Source organism: Pongo abelii, chromosome 18, assembly GCF_028885655.2.
Source record: "Pongo abelii isolate AG06213 chromosome 18, NHGRI_mPonAbe1-v2.0_pri, whole genome shotgun sequence".
NCBI classification, from domain to species: Eukaryota; Metazoa; Chordata; class Mammalia; order Primates; family Hominidae; genus Pongo; species Pongo abelii.
This window is the reverse complement of record NC_072003.2, coordinates 13,765,677-13,781,336: the sequence shown is the minus strand read 5'-3', so window position 1 is coordinate 13,781,336 and position 15,660 is coordinate 13,765,677. Positions and strand designations below refer to the sequence as shown.

At 40.0% G+C, this 15,660-nt stretch overlaps 1 protein-coding gene across 8 annotated transcripts in view; it reads right to left on the bottom strand.

Annotated features, from left to right (window-relative positions):
• The window catches only part of PARN (poly(A)-specific ribonuclease), a 191,294-nt gene that overhangs the window by 113,725 nt on the left and 61,909 nt on the right, over positions 1–15,660 (bottom strand). For 6 of the 8 annotated variants that reach the window (XM_024241365.3, XM_054533038.2, XM_063717059.1 and 3 more), the window contains 3 exon segments: positions 5,009–5,064; positions 3,419–3,505; positions 1,372–1,446 (listed from right to left, as the gene is read on the bottom strand). In XM_024241365.3, the coding sequence (XP_024097133.1) occupies positions 1,372–1,446; positions 3,419–3,505; positions 5,009–5,064 (218 nt within the window). 8 annotated transcript variants of the gene reach the window in all.

Sequence of the window (15,660 nt, the reverse complement as noted above, 5' to 3'; positions counted from 1 at the left end):
TGTGATCTGAATTTGTATATTTGCAGAAATTTTCATATATAATTACTCACCAGTTCTACTATCAGAATTATAGAGTTTTACCGTGCGGTATTTTGTTAAAGTAAAAAACAAACATATCACTTAAAATTTTCACATCTTTTACATTATCAAAGCAACATGGTACTTGAAATTTATTTGAATATACAGCTTAACAACACATATTTTCATCAATATTTTATTCAAAAACTTCCCATCTTAAGAAAACAAAACGTTTAATTGATGGTTAATATCAAAATATCAAAATTATTTAGGATCCTACAAGAGATGGTGTGCTCCATCTTTTTAGAACGCCCCCCTTTTTTTTGAGACAGGGTCTCACTCTGTTGCCCAAGCTGGAGTGCAGTGGGTGTGGATGTTGGCCCACTGCAACCTCCGCCTCCCGGGTTCAAGCAATTCTCCTGCCTCAGCCATCACGCCCAGCTAAATTTTGCATATTTAGTAGAGATAGGGTTTCACCTTATTGGCCAGGCTGGTCTCAAACTCCTGACCTCAGATGATCCGCCTGCCTCGGCCTCCCCAAGTGCTGGGATTACAAGTGTGAGCCACCGTGCCCAGCCTAGAACCATATTTTAAAAGCAAATAAAATACTCAGTTTATTTGTTTGTAAAACAAGGCTGGGCATTGTGGCTCACGCCTGTAATCCCAGCACTTTGAAAGGCCGAGGCAGGCAGATCACCTGAGGTCAGGAGTTTGAGACCAAACCGGCCAACACTGTGAAACCCCATCTCTACTAAAAATACAAAAATTAGCTGGGTATCATGTTGCGCGCCTGTAATCCCAGCTACTCGGGAGGCTGAGACGGGAGAAGTGCTTGAACCCAAGAACCAGAGGTCTCAGTGAGCTGACATTGCGCCACTGCACTCCAGCCTAGGTGAAGAGCGCGACTATGCCTCAAAACAACAACAACAAAAACAACAAGTATTTGATACAAGTTTAATGGAGGGAATAAATCTCAAATATGTATCAACAAATGGGGGAAAGTACAGAGATGAACAGGTCAATGTAAGTATTAATTTACTACAGGTACTACTCATTCTCAAAGTAAATCTGCAACTCACTTTAGAAAAAGTGCAATGAGAAAGGAACTGAATGGAGGTAAATGAAAAAATATACTATGTAGCATACCTAATGAATCAAAAGACATTTGTCTTATTTTCTCATCTATACATGATACTTACTAATTATTTCATTTATTTCAGAGACAATCTCAAAAACAAACGAGACAGCAATGAGTGTAAGCTGACTGAGCCCATAGCTTTTAAATTAAGGGGGCAGCGGAAGGGCAACCTCTCACTGTATTTAATACACAAAACAGAAATCCAAAACACTTACCAATCTTTACTTGCTCGGGCTGGCTAAGGGAAACAAATGCTGATGTGTCATCAATCCAGGATATCTGAATGTTACCTGCAATCGCAAATTAAAAGTAAAGTGAACATTTGACCATGTGGAGAGCTATTAGATTTAATGTGCGTATCTTACATATTTCAGTATAGTCTATCTTTAAAGAGAGAGAAGGTGCTTATTTAAAATGTGATCAAAATCTCAGCACTACAGAGAGTTAGCCTGTTTAAACGCTACCACAGCAGTTATTTAAGTTAAAACTTCAAGAGAAGAGACAAAGCAGGGGGAAAAGAAGCTATTAGAAATTTAACACAATAGAAAGATCCTTCCAGATTAAACCATGGGGCTTGTCATCATTCAGTGCAATACCAGGATTGGGGACTTATTTTCCTATCAAGACCACTAACAAAAATCAGAGACCACATAGGTTCAAAAACACAACTATTTCTTTCTTTTTTTTTTCTTGAGACAGAGTCTCACTCTGTTGCCCAAGCTAGAGTGCAGTGGCACAATCTCAGCTCACTGCAACCTCTGCCTCCTGGGTCAAGCAATCCTCCCACCTCAGTGTCCCAAGTAGCTGGGACTACGAGCACACACCACCACGCTTACACATAATCTTACTGAAAGTAGTGTTAGAGGCCGGGCACGGTGGCTCACGCCTATAATCTCAGCACTTTGGGAGGCTGAGGTGGGAGGATCACCTGAGGTCAGGAGTTTGAAACCAGCCTGACCAACATGGAGAAACCCCATCTCTGCTAAAAATACAAAATTAGCTGGGCATGGGGGCGCATGCCTGTATCCCAGCTACTCGGGAGGCTGAGGCAGGAGAATTGCTTGAACCTGGGAGGCGGAGGTTGAGGTGAGCTGAGATCGCGCCATTGCACTGCAGCCTGGGCAACAAGAGCGAAACTCTGTCTCAAAAAAAAATAATAATAGTGTTAGTACTTAAAGTAACTTTATATGCCTTAATGTTCGTTCTGACTTATTTTAAATATTTACATTCAGAAATGGTGTACTGTATTATTAGTGCAGGAGGCACTGCTGTGAAAGTCTACTATTCTAAAATATCAATTTAAAAAAAAGATAAGAAAAAAACAGATCGGGCTCAGGGGCTCATGCCTGTAATCCCAGCACTTTGAGAGTCCGAGGCGGGAGGATCACTTGAGCCCAGGAGTTCGAGGCCAGCCTGGGCTACACAGCAAGACCCTATTTCTATTTAAAAAAAAAAAAAAGAAAGAAAGAAAGAAAAGAAAGAAGGATGAAAAATGGTGTTAGTTATATGGAAGGCCTATTTTGTATCTGCTTTTTACTCCAAATGTTAAAATACAAGCACTTTAACTTCTTTTAATAAACTCTTCAAATATTTTTTAAATGGCTACATACTAGAAGATACATAAACATTTACTAAACTTTCTTACTACTGGACATTTAGGTTTTGTGGCCTTCGCTTTATCCAAGAATTTCCAAAGAGACTAGCTTAAATGCTTCGTTTGTTAAAATAAGAGGCATTGCTGTGGATTTACAATCAGAATGGTCTTCATAAACACTTATCAGGAGACTGCTCAAACGAACCTAATCACATGACCTGGTAAAAAAGGAAAGAGAAGAACTGCCCTACCTCATACACGTATCACAAATCCTGATCTACCCAAACATCTGTCACTTTGATTAATCTAAAGCAGAGAACACCTCCCCTGCCATTATGAAACACACAAGCCCTGTGAGTTTAATCTTAAAAATTATTTATGCTCAGCCACAGCTTATCTTCTCTGGTCAGTAGTAAGGACAGTCATCATCACGGTGTTTTGCTTTCCACGAATTAATAGCTCTGTATTGTGAGGTGCTATTAAAAGTTTCTCAGATGATATTAGCACAAAGATAACAGTATCCTAAACCAGAAAATTCAAAGAGTGAAATTAAAACCTTGAATATTAACATTCTTTTATGCCCAGGCCAAAGCTGTCTTTCTACTTCTGACCACCTATACCAAATGAATAGCAAAACCCTAAAAAGTACATCTGAACTTGCGACTTACCAAAGGCACTGAAAAGCTGGTAAAGGTCGCTGGTTTTCCATTCTTTGGGGAATGTCACATGGAGAACATGATCACGTTTAGGCTGCACTACAAGACAAATTTATGATGAAATATTGATGGGTGAAAAGTGATCAAGTAAACCAGTGACTCTTTGATGAAACTAAGTCTAAGCTAATTTGGAGAACTGTTATGAATTCCTCATGATTACCAAACAACTCCTAAAAGTATGCCTAGGATTGGTGGGATTCTGCCATGGTAATCTAGACCTCAGGTTCTGATACTTTACAGAACCCACAACAACTTGAACCCTATGCAAAGGCATCTTCTCTTCTCATGAAGTTCCTGTGCAAATTATTTGCTTATTTTTTAATTTTTTTTTTGAGACAAGGTTCTGCCTTGTCATCCAGGATAGAGTACAGTGGCACAATAATAGCTCACTGCAGCCTCAAACTCCTGGGCTCAAGCGATCCTCCCACCTCAACCTCCTGAGCAGCTGAGGCTACGGGTGCATGCCACCATGCCTGGCTAATTTTTTTATTTTTTAATTTTATTTTTGTAGAGATGGGGTTCTCACTATGCTGCCCAGGCTGGTCTTGAATTCCTGGCCTCAAGTGATCCTCCCACCTCGGTCTCCAAAAGTGCTGGAATTACAGGCATGAACCACCACACCCAACTGTGCAAATTATTTAGAAGAAAAAAAAGGCTGCTCTGTTCATGAAGTTTCACTTCACTAAACATTTAACTTTCCCATTTTAATATACTTAGTTAAAAAAAAAAAAAAGCACTGTCCAAATTAAATGGACTAATTGTTAAGTAAGGCAATCCTGAGTCATAATCTTGCTTTCTAATCCCAAACCCAGAACTTATCTGTGCGGCTCTAAGCAAGAGACCTAACCACTCTAACCACTCTGGACTATAAACTGGGAATGGCGATATTTAGCATACAGAATTCTTGTGAGAATGACAGACCAAAATATCAGTCTAACATGGAGGGCAACACAACAGTATGTCCTCAAACTATCATTGCAACAATTATTGTCACCAAGTATAGTTCATCCACTTCTACCTGCCAGTGACATGCATTAAGGTAAAAAAGAGCAATGAAACAGCAGAAAAAAAGCAGAGGAGAAGAAAAAGCAACCACCTCCCATAGACCTTCCACGTTTTTTAAATAAAAAAACAAAACAAAACAAAATAAAAATCAACCTACTAAATTCAAATATATACATACTCAAGTAACTGGAAAATAGAAATTTTACCAAGATAACTGACAGCTAGCATATCTTAAAAATCTATTACAAATACTTATAGAAAATGACGAAATCAGAATTCTGAGTGAAAATGAAATATATAGAAAAGATACATGTTTCTAAAATTCATTTCATGCATAAACTGGAAAACATAAATGAAGAGATGACTAATGAATGCCCAAGAGTCCCATTAACTTAAGCATACTATTCATATCAACCACAAAATCACTGCCCAATTTTAAGTGAAAAAAGCTTTTTCTTTAGTAATATTTTCCTGTTATCCCTTCCAGACCACACACTTAAATGCACAGATGCAATAAGAAAATAAAAATTTACTTACAGTCTGGTCCTTCCAAGTTTAGATAGGGGATATCCATGACCCTCATAAGAAATAACCTACAAGAAGAAAAGACAAACAAGTAATGGGCAATTTCCTTTAAAAGACAGGCATTTTGACATTTTTAAGGTTGAATTAGAAAAAAAAAATTTTAATAGGCATTTATTATATTTTTTAGTAGAAGATCCTTGATATCACTCTATTTGTAAAATTATTTCTATTATTTATTATTTTTTTTTTAGATGGAGTTTCACTCTACTGCCCAGGCTGGCATGCAGTGGTGTAATCTCGGCTCACTGCAACTTCTACCTCCCCAGTTAAGTGATTCTCCTGCCTCAGCCTCCTGAGTAGCTCTAATTTCTGTATTTTTAGTACAAACGGGGTTTCACCATGTTGGCCAGGCTGGTCTCGAACTCCTGGCCTCAAGTGATCTACCTGCCTCTGCCTCCCAAAGTGCTGGGATTACAGGCATGAGCCACCACACCTGGCTTTATAATTATTATTATTATTACTATTATTATCATTATTATTTTGAGACAGAGTCTCATTCTGTCACCAGGCTGGAGTGCAGTGGCACAATCTCGGCTCACTGCAACCTCTGCCTCCCAGGTTCCAGCGATTCACCCGCCTCAGCCTCCCGAGTTGCTGGGACTACAGGCGCATGCCACCACACCCGGCTAATTTTTTGTATTTTTAGTACAGATGGGGTTTCCCGATGTTGACCAGGCTTGTCTCGAACTCCTGACCTCAAGTGATCCACCTGCCTCAGCCTCCCAAAGTGTTGCAATTACAGGCATGAGCCACTGCACCAGCCATGTAAAATCATTTCTAAACCTCTGAAATTCATTTCAGAGATTTTTCTCCTGGGCCAAATATTTATCACAAATAGAAAAAACAAACAAGCAAGCAACAAACTGGTATCCCCAACAGTTCCTGGCACTCAGTAGCTGCTCAATAAATATTAGCTAAATAAACAAAATTAATCATCAAAGAGTCAAGGGAAAGTCCTCCACAGAGCTGTCGTGTTAGTCCAAGTAAACAGAAAGAAAATAAATATTACCCATCTTACCAATCTATGAACAAGTGTTCCTAAAAATTCTAAGTGTAACCCTTACAATGGGCATTTGTGAGCTGAGAATGACAACACAGGTTTCTTTTTTTTTAATGAAATGCAAAGTCACTGGATAAATGCTAATCTCTCTGGGTAAACTGTACAGTCTGAAATAAGTGACTGTCTCAAAAGCCCACATCATTATTATCATTTAAAACACACTAAAAGCACCACACAAAACAATCCTTGGTAAAGAAAACTATCACACTAATATAAATCATAGCAGTCATTTTATGTTTATCTTCCAAAATGGGTACAAAGGCACTTATAAAAGAGTGCTTGTAAATTACAACTCTCTGTCATGCCATTCAATTTTCTTTTATTTGCAAGATTATGGACAAAATACCATGCATTCTGTTGTGTGTAAGATTATTTTAATCAGTTTTACTTAGGCAACAATATATTATGCATTTGTGGTAGAGACAACATTATACAGCAAATTAAAAAGGCAATCTATGTGCCCAAGAAGCAATTAGTTTGGCTTCACGGACCCACAGTTAAGGAACATTATTACCAGGCATTCAAAAGCCAAGCAGGGCCAGGCACGGTGGCTCACACCTGTAATCCCAGCACTTTGGGAGGCTAAGGAGGGTGGATCACCTGAGGTCAGAAGTTCAAGACCAGCCTGGCCAACACGGCGAAATCCCATCTCTACTAAAAATACAAAAATTCGCTGGGTGTGGTGGCGGGCACCTGTAATCCCAGCTACTCGGGAGGCTAAGGCAGGAGAATCACTTGAACCCTGGAGGCGGAGGTTGCAGTGAACCGAGATAGCAACACTGCACTCTAGCCTGGGCAACAAGAGCAAAACTCTGTCTCAAAAAAAAAAAAAAAAAAAAAAGCCAAGCAAGGCAAAAGCTAGTTCACAAATGGAACCATCAGCATGAACAATACTGCTCTGTTAATGTCAGAAAAAACGAAGTCATAGTACTCTGGTTTGAGAATTTGTTGTATGGCCTACAATTTAATAAACCAAATTCTATGGCTAAGAAACCAAATTTATTTTTAGTTCGCTAATTTAGGCTCAAGTGTACTATTCTGGTTTTGTAAGCTGTTTTAACCAATTTAATCAATACTCCCTGCAATGCCAGAAGACAAGAAGATACATAAAGCACCTAGCATGGTGGGTTCTCAGTGAGGGCAGCTATCATTTTTTCTTAATTATTATTTTCCAGCATAAACGATACACACTGGAACTATCATTATTACCGCCTACCAGAACCTAGTAATAACAAAAGTTATTCCTAGGTTAGTGAGCTAGCTAGTTAGATAAGCTAACTAACCTAGGAATAACTCTTGTTATTCTTAGTCATGCTTCATATAATTTTCAGTTCTCCGTTTAGTAAATTTAGAAATAGTCTCCAATTCTAAACAACAAATTTTTTAAAAAATTAATTTTAAAAGTTAATGAAGGCTGGGCATACTGGCTCACGCCTGTAATCCCAGCACTTTACGAGACCAAGGCAGGCAGATCACCTGAGGTCAGGAGTTTGAGACCAGCCTGGCCAACATGGTGAAACCCTGTCTCTACTAAAAATACAAAAAATTAGTGGGTGTGGTGGCAAGCACCTGTAATCCCAGCTACGTGGGAGGCCGAGACAGGAGAATCACTTGAACCTAGGAGGCAGAAGTTGCAGTGAGTCGAGATTGCGCCATTGGACTCCAGCCTGGCAACAGAGTAAGACTGTCTCAAAAAAAAAGTTAATGAAACTTATCAAGCACCATAAAAATAACTGAGAAGAACAAAAGTTGAATCAACAAAATGTTCACTGCTATACCATCAAATATGCCAATAATCAAAATCAACCTCAAGATTTGATAATACATGGAGGTCAGTAAATTATAGTTCAAAATTTCAATATAATATTAAGCAACCAAAATAACTATGAAAATGTCAAAACATGGATAACTTATAATTTCAAGTTTTAAAAAGGCACAAAATTTTATACTATGATTTTACCTTTATAAAATATTTATGTCATTAAGCCAAGAATAAAAAATATCCTCCCCTCTCCCACCAACAGCTTTGGGAAACTTGGAGCTTTGTTTCTCAAAATTCCTTTTACGATCATTTTTTAGACTTTAAAGGCTACCAGAACTGAGAAGCCCAGGGAAAATAACTAGAGACTTTCTTAGAAAAAGCCAATCGAAAATGCCACCTGAATTAATCTTTCGTATACTGTGCACTACCTCACCTGGCTGGGAGAAAACTATAAATATAAAAATATAAATATAAAACCACAAACTTGAATTTGCAATTCCTGTATTTCTGTTTACAATTCTGTTATATTGCTAAAGTCATGGGACCTCAACAACAAATTTAGGAAACTCAGTGTTGTACAAATACCAGGAAGGATTATACTAACAAAGAAAAAGAAGGCTCTCCCAATTTCTCTTACCATTTAGATGTTTTTTGTTTTTTCTTTTTATTTCTTTTATTTCTTTTTTCCATTTAGATGTTTTTAAAAAATTTTTTTGAAAAATATTTTTTGTCAATATATAAACTATGTGTTCTCTAATATTTCACCTGAATTTTCAATATTATCTCTGATTAAGCAAAAATTTATTCTCAGCTGAAACACTCAAAAGATATGTTTTTTTTTTAATTTTTATGAGTATACAGTAGATGTATATATTTGTAGGGTACGTAAGATGTTTGGATACAGGCATGCAATGTGAAATAAGCACATCATGGAGAATGGGGTGTCCATCCCCTCAAGCATTTATCCTTTCAGTTACAAACAATCCAACGACACTCTATTTAAAAATGTGCAATTAAGTTATTATCGACTATAGTCACCCTGTTGTGCTATCAAATAGTAGGTCTTATTCATCCTATTTTTTGTACCCATAAAAGCTATTTTTTAATGTAGTCAATCCTACACTATCTTGTTTGTTTACTCCACATTACCTTACACAGAAACCCCTTTCAAATGAATTATTAATAGCACTTCTCACTCTTTCCCTATACCTTCACCTTCACATCTGGGGTTTAGAGGGAACTGAATAGCTCCAAAGCCCGGAAGAACACGAAAACCAACTCTGTGTGACTTGGCAGACTGTGGCTCTGGAGAGCGCCACACAATTGTGAAACTGACTCTAAAACTGTGGCTGAGCATCTGCGGAACTGAACCAAAGTAAACTCTCCCAACGGCCTCCCACCGTCCTTATGCCATGCTGTTTGGAAGCCACTGCTCTGGAAACATCTCTGCCCTTCTGAAGTAAAATTAAAACATTTCAATATAGGCATGCCTCATCCCAGCTGGCTGTCAAATGGCCTGCACTGACTCCCTGGAATGATTTGATAAAATAATTCACATATGCATCATCCAACTTGACAGTTTTCATCCTAGCATATGAGGAAATGCACTAGGCAAGCAGAAATGCTGATAAAGACATGAAAGGACGTGCCATCACTGTGAACTGTATTAAAGAACAATCTCTCCCAGAAGGACTTTCATCTGCAGATATCAAAAAGATACTCAGACTAACACTTGCACGAAACGTTCTTTCTATTTTAGTGAAGATCCGAGAGGTTGTAACACGGTAAAGACCCCAAGACTGAGTGCGGGAATCTTGCCACATTTCTGAAAGCTTTCTGATGAAATATTATTTCCCCAATTATTCTCTAAAGGACTGACATTAACTTTATCAAACACTAAAATTAAAATTCCCATTAGATACAATGGCTCATTTTACAAAAGAATTCTATCCTAAGAAACAGTGTAACTCAAGTTCACATTCTAGATGCCATAGAGCAAGTTTTATCCTTTGTGGAATCTGTCATTTTTTAAATGTTGTACGAGTATATCACTGGCAGTGCTGGTTATCCTGGCTTTCAAACAGTCTGGAAGGACTCCAGGGTAAAGCACAGCATACCAGGATCTTTTGCTCAATACAATGGGTCACTTCCACTCAGTCTCTTCACAGGCTACACAGCATATGCTACACAATACCTTTAGCTCCAAAGAGCCACCACCTCATCTCCATTACCCATGTGCTGGGTGACACAAAAAGCCACCCTCCAAACTTTTTTGTGAAACAGGCGGTATAGGCCGGGCGTGGTGGCTCACGCCTATAATCCCAGCAATCTGGGAGGCCGAGGCAGGTAGATCACCTGAGGTCAAGAGTTCCAGACCAGCCTAGCCAATGTGGTGAAACCTCGTCTCTACTTAAAAATACAAAAATTAGCTGGGTATGGTGGCAGGTGCCTGTAATCCCAGCTACTCAGGAGGCTGAGGCAGGAGAATCGCTTGAACCCAGGAGGCGGAGGCTGCAGTGAGCCGAGATTGCACTGCTGCACTCCAGCTTAAGTGATAAGAGCGAAACTCCATCTCAAAAAAAAAAAGAAAAGAAAAGGGCAGGATGACACTGTGTCCCAGGCTGCCTAAGAAGGCTCATTAGTTACTGAAGAATTTCATTTCAGATATGTAACTCTAGAATATAGAACCTCGAACCGTTAGCAAAATGTGCTTCCCCGCGAACTGGATCAGCATCACCTGGGAACTTGTTAGAGATGCAGATTCCTGAGCGCCATCCAAGACTCCTGACTCAGAAACTCTGGACTGAGAATCACCAAGTTAACAGGAAAACAGTATATTCAACGTGGTGGTGTTAATTACCACTAAAGATGATGCAGCAATCAGCTGGATAATGACTTCTGCCAACTTCTCCAACAGATATTAGTCTTAATGATTTGTTTATATTAAATCATTCTGTGGCTCATCCCTGTTAATCCCACTGCTTCGGGAGGCAGAAGTGGGAGAATTACTTGAGGCCTGGAGTTTGAGATCAGTCTGAGCAACATGATGAGACTCCTGTCTCTACAAAAAGTAAATTAGCCGGGCAAGGTGGCTCGTGCCTGTAGTCCCAGCTACTCAGGAGGCTAAGGCAGCAGGATTGCTTGACTCCATGAATTTGAGGCTGCAATGAGCTATAACGTGCCACTGCACTCCAGCCTGGGCAACAGAGAAAGACCCTGTTTCCACAATAAATAAATAATTAAATGAACAAACACATAAATAAAATACTTAGAAAAACACAAAACTGGCCAGCCACAGTGGCTTACGCCTGTAATCCCAGCACTTTGGGAGGCCGAGGTAGGTGGATCACTGGAGGTCAGGAGTTCGAGACTGGCCTTGCCAATATGGCAAAACCCCGTCTCTACTAAAAATACAAAAATTAGCCAGCGGTGGTGGTGCACGCCTGTAATCCCAACTACTCGGGAGGCTGAGGCAGGATAATCACTTAAACCCGGGAGGCAGAGGTTGCACCATTGCACTCCAGCCCGGGGAACAGAGTGAGACTCCATCTCAAAAAAAGAAAAGAAAAGAAAAACACAAAACTTTGACACATAAAATTTTAAAAAAGAAAAAAACTGCCAAGCATAGTGGCTCATGCCTGTAATCTCAGCACCTGGGGAGGCCAAGGCAGGCAGATCAGAGTTTGAAGCCAGCCTGGGCAACATGACTGCTACAAAGAAATACAGAAAATTAGCCAGGTGTGGTGGCACGTGCCTGTAGTCCGAGCTACTTGGGAGGCTAAGGCAGAAGGAGCCCTTGAGCCTGAGAGGCGGAGGTTGCAGTGAGCCAAGACTGAGCCACTGCACTCCAGCCTGGGGGTCAGAGCGGGACTCTGTCTCGAAAAAAAAAAAGAAACTATGAATAAAAAAAAGAAAAACATAAAACTATTAAATACCAACGACTACCTCAAAATCCAGAAGGCAGTAACATAAGCCTTCTACCACTCCTTGAAACCAGGAGGTCAAATTGTAGCATGCAACTAGCTTCTCTGCAAGAGATAAATTGGGTGAAATTACTGCTGACAGCTACCATTCTTGTTTTTAAGAAGATTTAAAAAAAAAAAAATTAAACTACTCTCTTGGCAACTCATTAGCAAAAGTCTAACCTGTTTCTGTGAATTGGCCACAAATTAAGCTTTAGCCACCAATGCAGCACTAAAGATTAGCAAACACTTGAGGGAGTAATACACACAATACAAAAGAATCAGACACCTCTAACATTATCAAAATCTTCCACCCTTACCACAAAGCTTCAGACACAGATTATGTAAGTACAAGCACACGAAGATCAAAGGTTATTCTATGATGACACAATGGCTTGCCTTGGACTGTGGCTTATCTAAGCCATTCCCTAGTAGTCTGGTGAATATTAAGTGGGTTGCAAAACAATGCTGCTATTAACCCATTTTATGCAGCTATGCTCAAGAAAACAAAGTATGATATTCAAAAATGCATGCAAGCAGTCCTAAAGGTGATTCAGGAATACTTTGGATGGAGACTCAAACCTCTGAGAACTGAAAAGATCATTATAGTTCTTTCAAATTCTACATTACCAAATCTATCTACAAAATCACAGATTTGATTCACAAAGGAAAGGAAATACTTAGTTTTGCTCCTGAAGCAGCAGGCTTTCCAGTCCTAAAACTGATGGCAGAGGAGGAGCGTGAATCAGACAGGTGGCCACTTTAAGAAGCAGTTAGCAAAAAATGGTCATGCCCAGTGCTGGAGCCAGTGCAGTGCAAGGCATGCATGTACTGACAAGAGCTCCAGCCACGAAGGAAGGTTGTGAGTGTACCACGACAGATTTGGCTGGCAGGCCACTGAAGGCTGTCTACATGATGCTGACCATGAGTTTTAATGTGTTTGAAAATTCCTTATTGTGTGTGTGTGTATATATATATATAATTCTTTTAAAAATATTTTAAGTTCTGGGATACATGCGCAGGACACGCAGGTTAAATATGTATCTTTTAAATTAAGACAGGGTCTATGTTGCCCAAGCTAGACTCAAACTCGGTCTCAAGCGATCCTCCCACCTCAGCCTCATAAATGGCTGGAATGACAGGTGCACACCACCGCACCTGGCTTTTTTTTTTTTTTAAGTTATACAATTATATAACTAGTATAATCTCAATCAGTAAATGAAGAACATTGATCTCAATTAGTAAATGAAATAGACACAGAACACAAACTAGCAGGAAATTCTCTAAGGGGACGGCTTTTTTTCTTCTGGGCTGAGGAATTATGAGTGGGATTTTTGTGTTTTAAAAACAAAAAAAAATTAAGTACAAAAATTCCTAACTAAAATAACATTTATTATGGCCTGTTCAGCCTCAGTTGATCCTCTCCTGTCTGGAAGTTATCGGTCCCCCTGTACTGAGAATGGGAGGTAGATTCTTCCAAGTTTAGCCACTTGCCCTTGGCGACCATGGAGGCCAACCCTAAGCTTCCCACTACCTGCCCTACACACAGAGGCCCTGTTCTCTCTCTCCCATGTGGCTTTTAACCTGAGCTGTCTCCACAGCCTCCCTGTGAAATGGTAAGCCTAGAGTACCAGCGGGAGCAGCTAGGGACAAGGGTTTTCGTCCTAAACCACTAGTCAAAGCCCTTGTGTATATAAGAGAAGCAAGTGTAAGCAAGTGCTCAGGATACAACATCCCAGAAACATTTTTTTATAATACTCAAAGGGCTGATTAAATTATAGCTTCACATGATGGCGTGGAGCCCTGATACAAAAAATGAGGTTGCTGTCTGAGGAAGAGCTTTCGGTAGAGCGAATTTTCAAGGCAACAGGAACAACAGGCAGTGAAGAGAGCCATGTGGCCGGAGATCAAAAGGACAACCTTCCCACGACTGTAGTGCAAAGCAAGCTGCTACCTGGGCATGGGGCTTGCCAGGCACACCTGCTCCCACACACCGTGATCACCATCAGGAAAATGAGTGAATCAGCATCTCAGGGTGAGGAGAGGCCTCAGAGGTGTATGGACACAGAGGTTTAGTTTGCATAATGACACACACACAGGCCTGGATGATCTAGACAGACTTCTAACGTCATGACGTGTTAATAAAGAAGAACACAGTTTATTCTGGTCTCTCTTCCTAGCAAAAGGAAAAACCTCAACCCCCAAACTCCTTATCCTTCCTCCTAAGAACTCAGTATTTTCACTCCCCGGTGAAAATTTCCATTCACGTCCATCTGCTTTCTGCTTCCATCAAGACTACACTTCCGATTTCTCAAAAAAGAGATTTCCAAGTAAAATTGTACCCCTCTCCTACCACTACAGACTGGGATACAGAAATGTTGAATACAATCTCATCTCAACACAAATTGAGCACAGAATTAATTTGCAGCTCACCCCAAGTCCCAAGCCTTCTAAAGAGAAACTGAAACCTTAACCGACTAGCAGCTCTACTGTACTTGCAAATGGTCTTGGTATTTCCTTCAGGGCAGAGCAGTAAAAGCACTTCATAAGAACCCGGTATGCAAGGCTCATCATTATACATATTTATGTGCTATAAAAAACTAATTTTATCATCCAGGGTAGGAATCATGCAGACATCTCTCACAAAATAAGCTCATTCATTTTGCTCACTAAAGCTCCTGTGTAAAATAAGGGTAACCACTGGCTAGATGGGAGTGACTGTGGCATCAGTTATTTTAATTTCACTCAGGTGGGGGGAATACAGTTTTCAATCTAGCCGCTTGCTGTTTTGACAAATAGAGTGTTACTCAACATTTGTCCTGAAGCCAACTCATGTCCTTTCTTAAATACATACACTAGAAACAAAGGCAAAAAAAAAAAAAAGGAAGAAAAAAACAAAACCAGCAGCTCATTTCAACAGTCTCCAAATGAAGCATATCAAATCACATCAACTAAAAACATTAAATTAAACATTATACAAAGGCAATGCCTGCAGTGCCTGTAAAACAACATACTGTAAAGTGTCAGAGGAAACAAGCCCCACACAATCCAACAGTCTAAGTCAACATCTTTTAGAGTCTGTGCTCAGGCCAAACATTGAGAGAAACGGAAATCTTCTTTCAAAGAGACTAACATTGTCTCTTAAAAAGATATGCAACCAACTACAGCATTGTCCCTTATAGACACTGTGTGCTATGGAGGAAGAATCCCTTCTGAGTGGAGCACAGGCTTGATATCCCTGACTGCCACTCCTGGGGCCCTAGGCAGATGTCTCGGCTTTAAAATGGGCACATTTTCCCCTACCTATGAGGGCTGCCTTTAGAAAAAATAGTCAATGCAGGTGACATACTGTGCATAGTGGAAGGTGTTCAATCGATAAGCTATTTGATAGGTAGCTCAAATTTCTTAGAGTATACTGCTAATCCTTGAACACTGCAAATTAAATGCTAAATAGTCTTGGAAATAACTATTACCCACTTGCTCCAAGCCAGGACCAATGCAAGGCTGGAAATAGCTAAGAATGCTGACTTTACCACTAGCATGCCTACAGTGGGCTGAATGGTGGCCTCCAAAAAGATATGTCCACTTTCTACTCCCTGGAACCTCTGAGTGCTACCTTAGTTGGAAAAGGAGTCTTAGCAGATGTTATTATATTAAGGACCCTGAGATGATATTATCTGGGATTATACAAGTGGGGCCTCACTGCCATCATATGTGTCCTCATAAGAGAGAGGCAGAGACAGACAGGACACACACACAGAGGAGGAGGAGGCAATGTGACCATGGGGACAGAGACTGGCGTGATGTGGCCCTAAGCAGA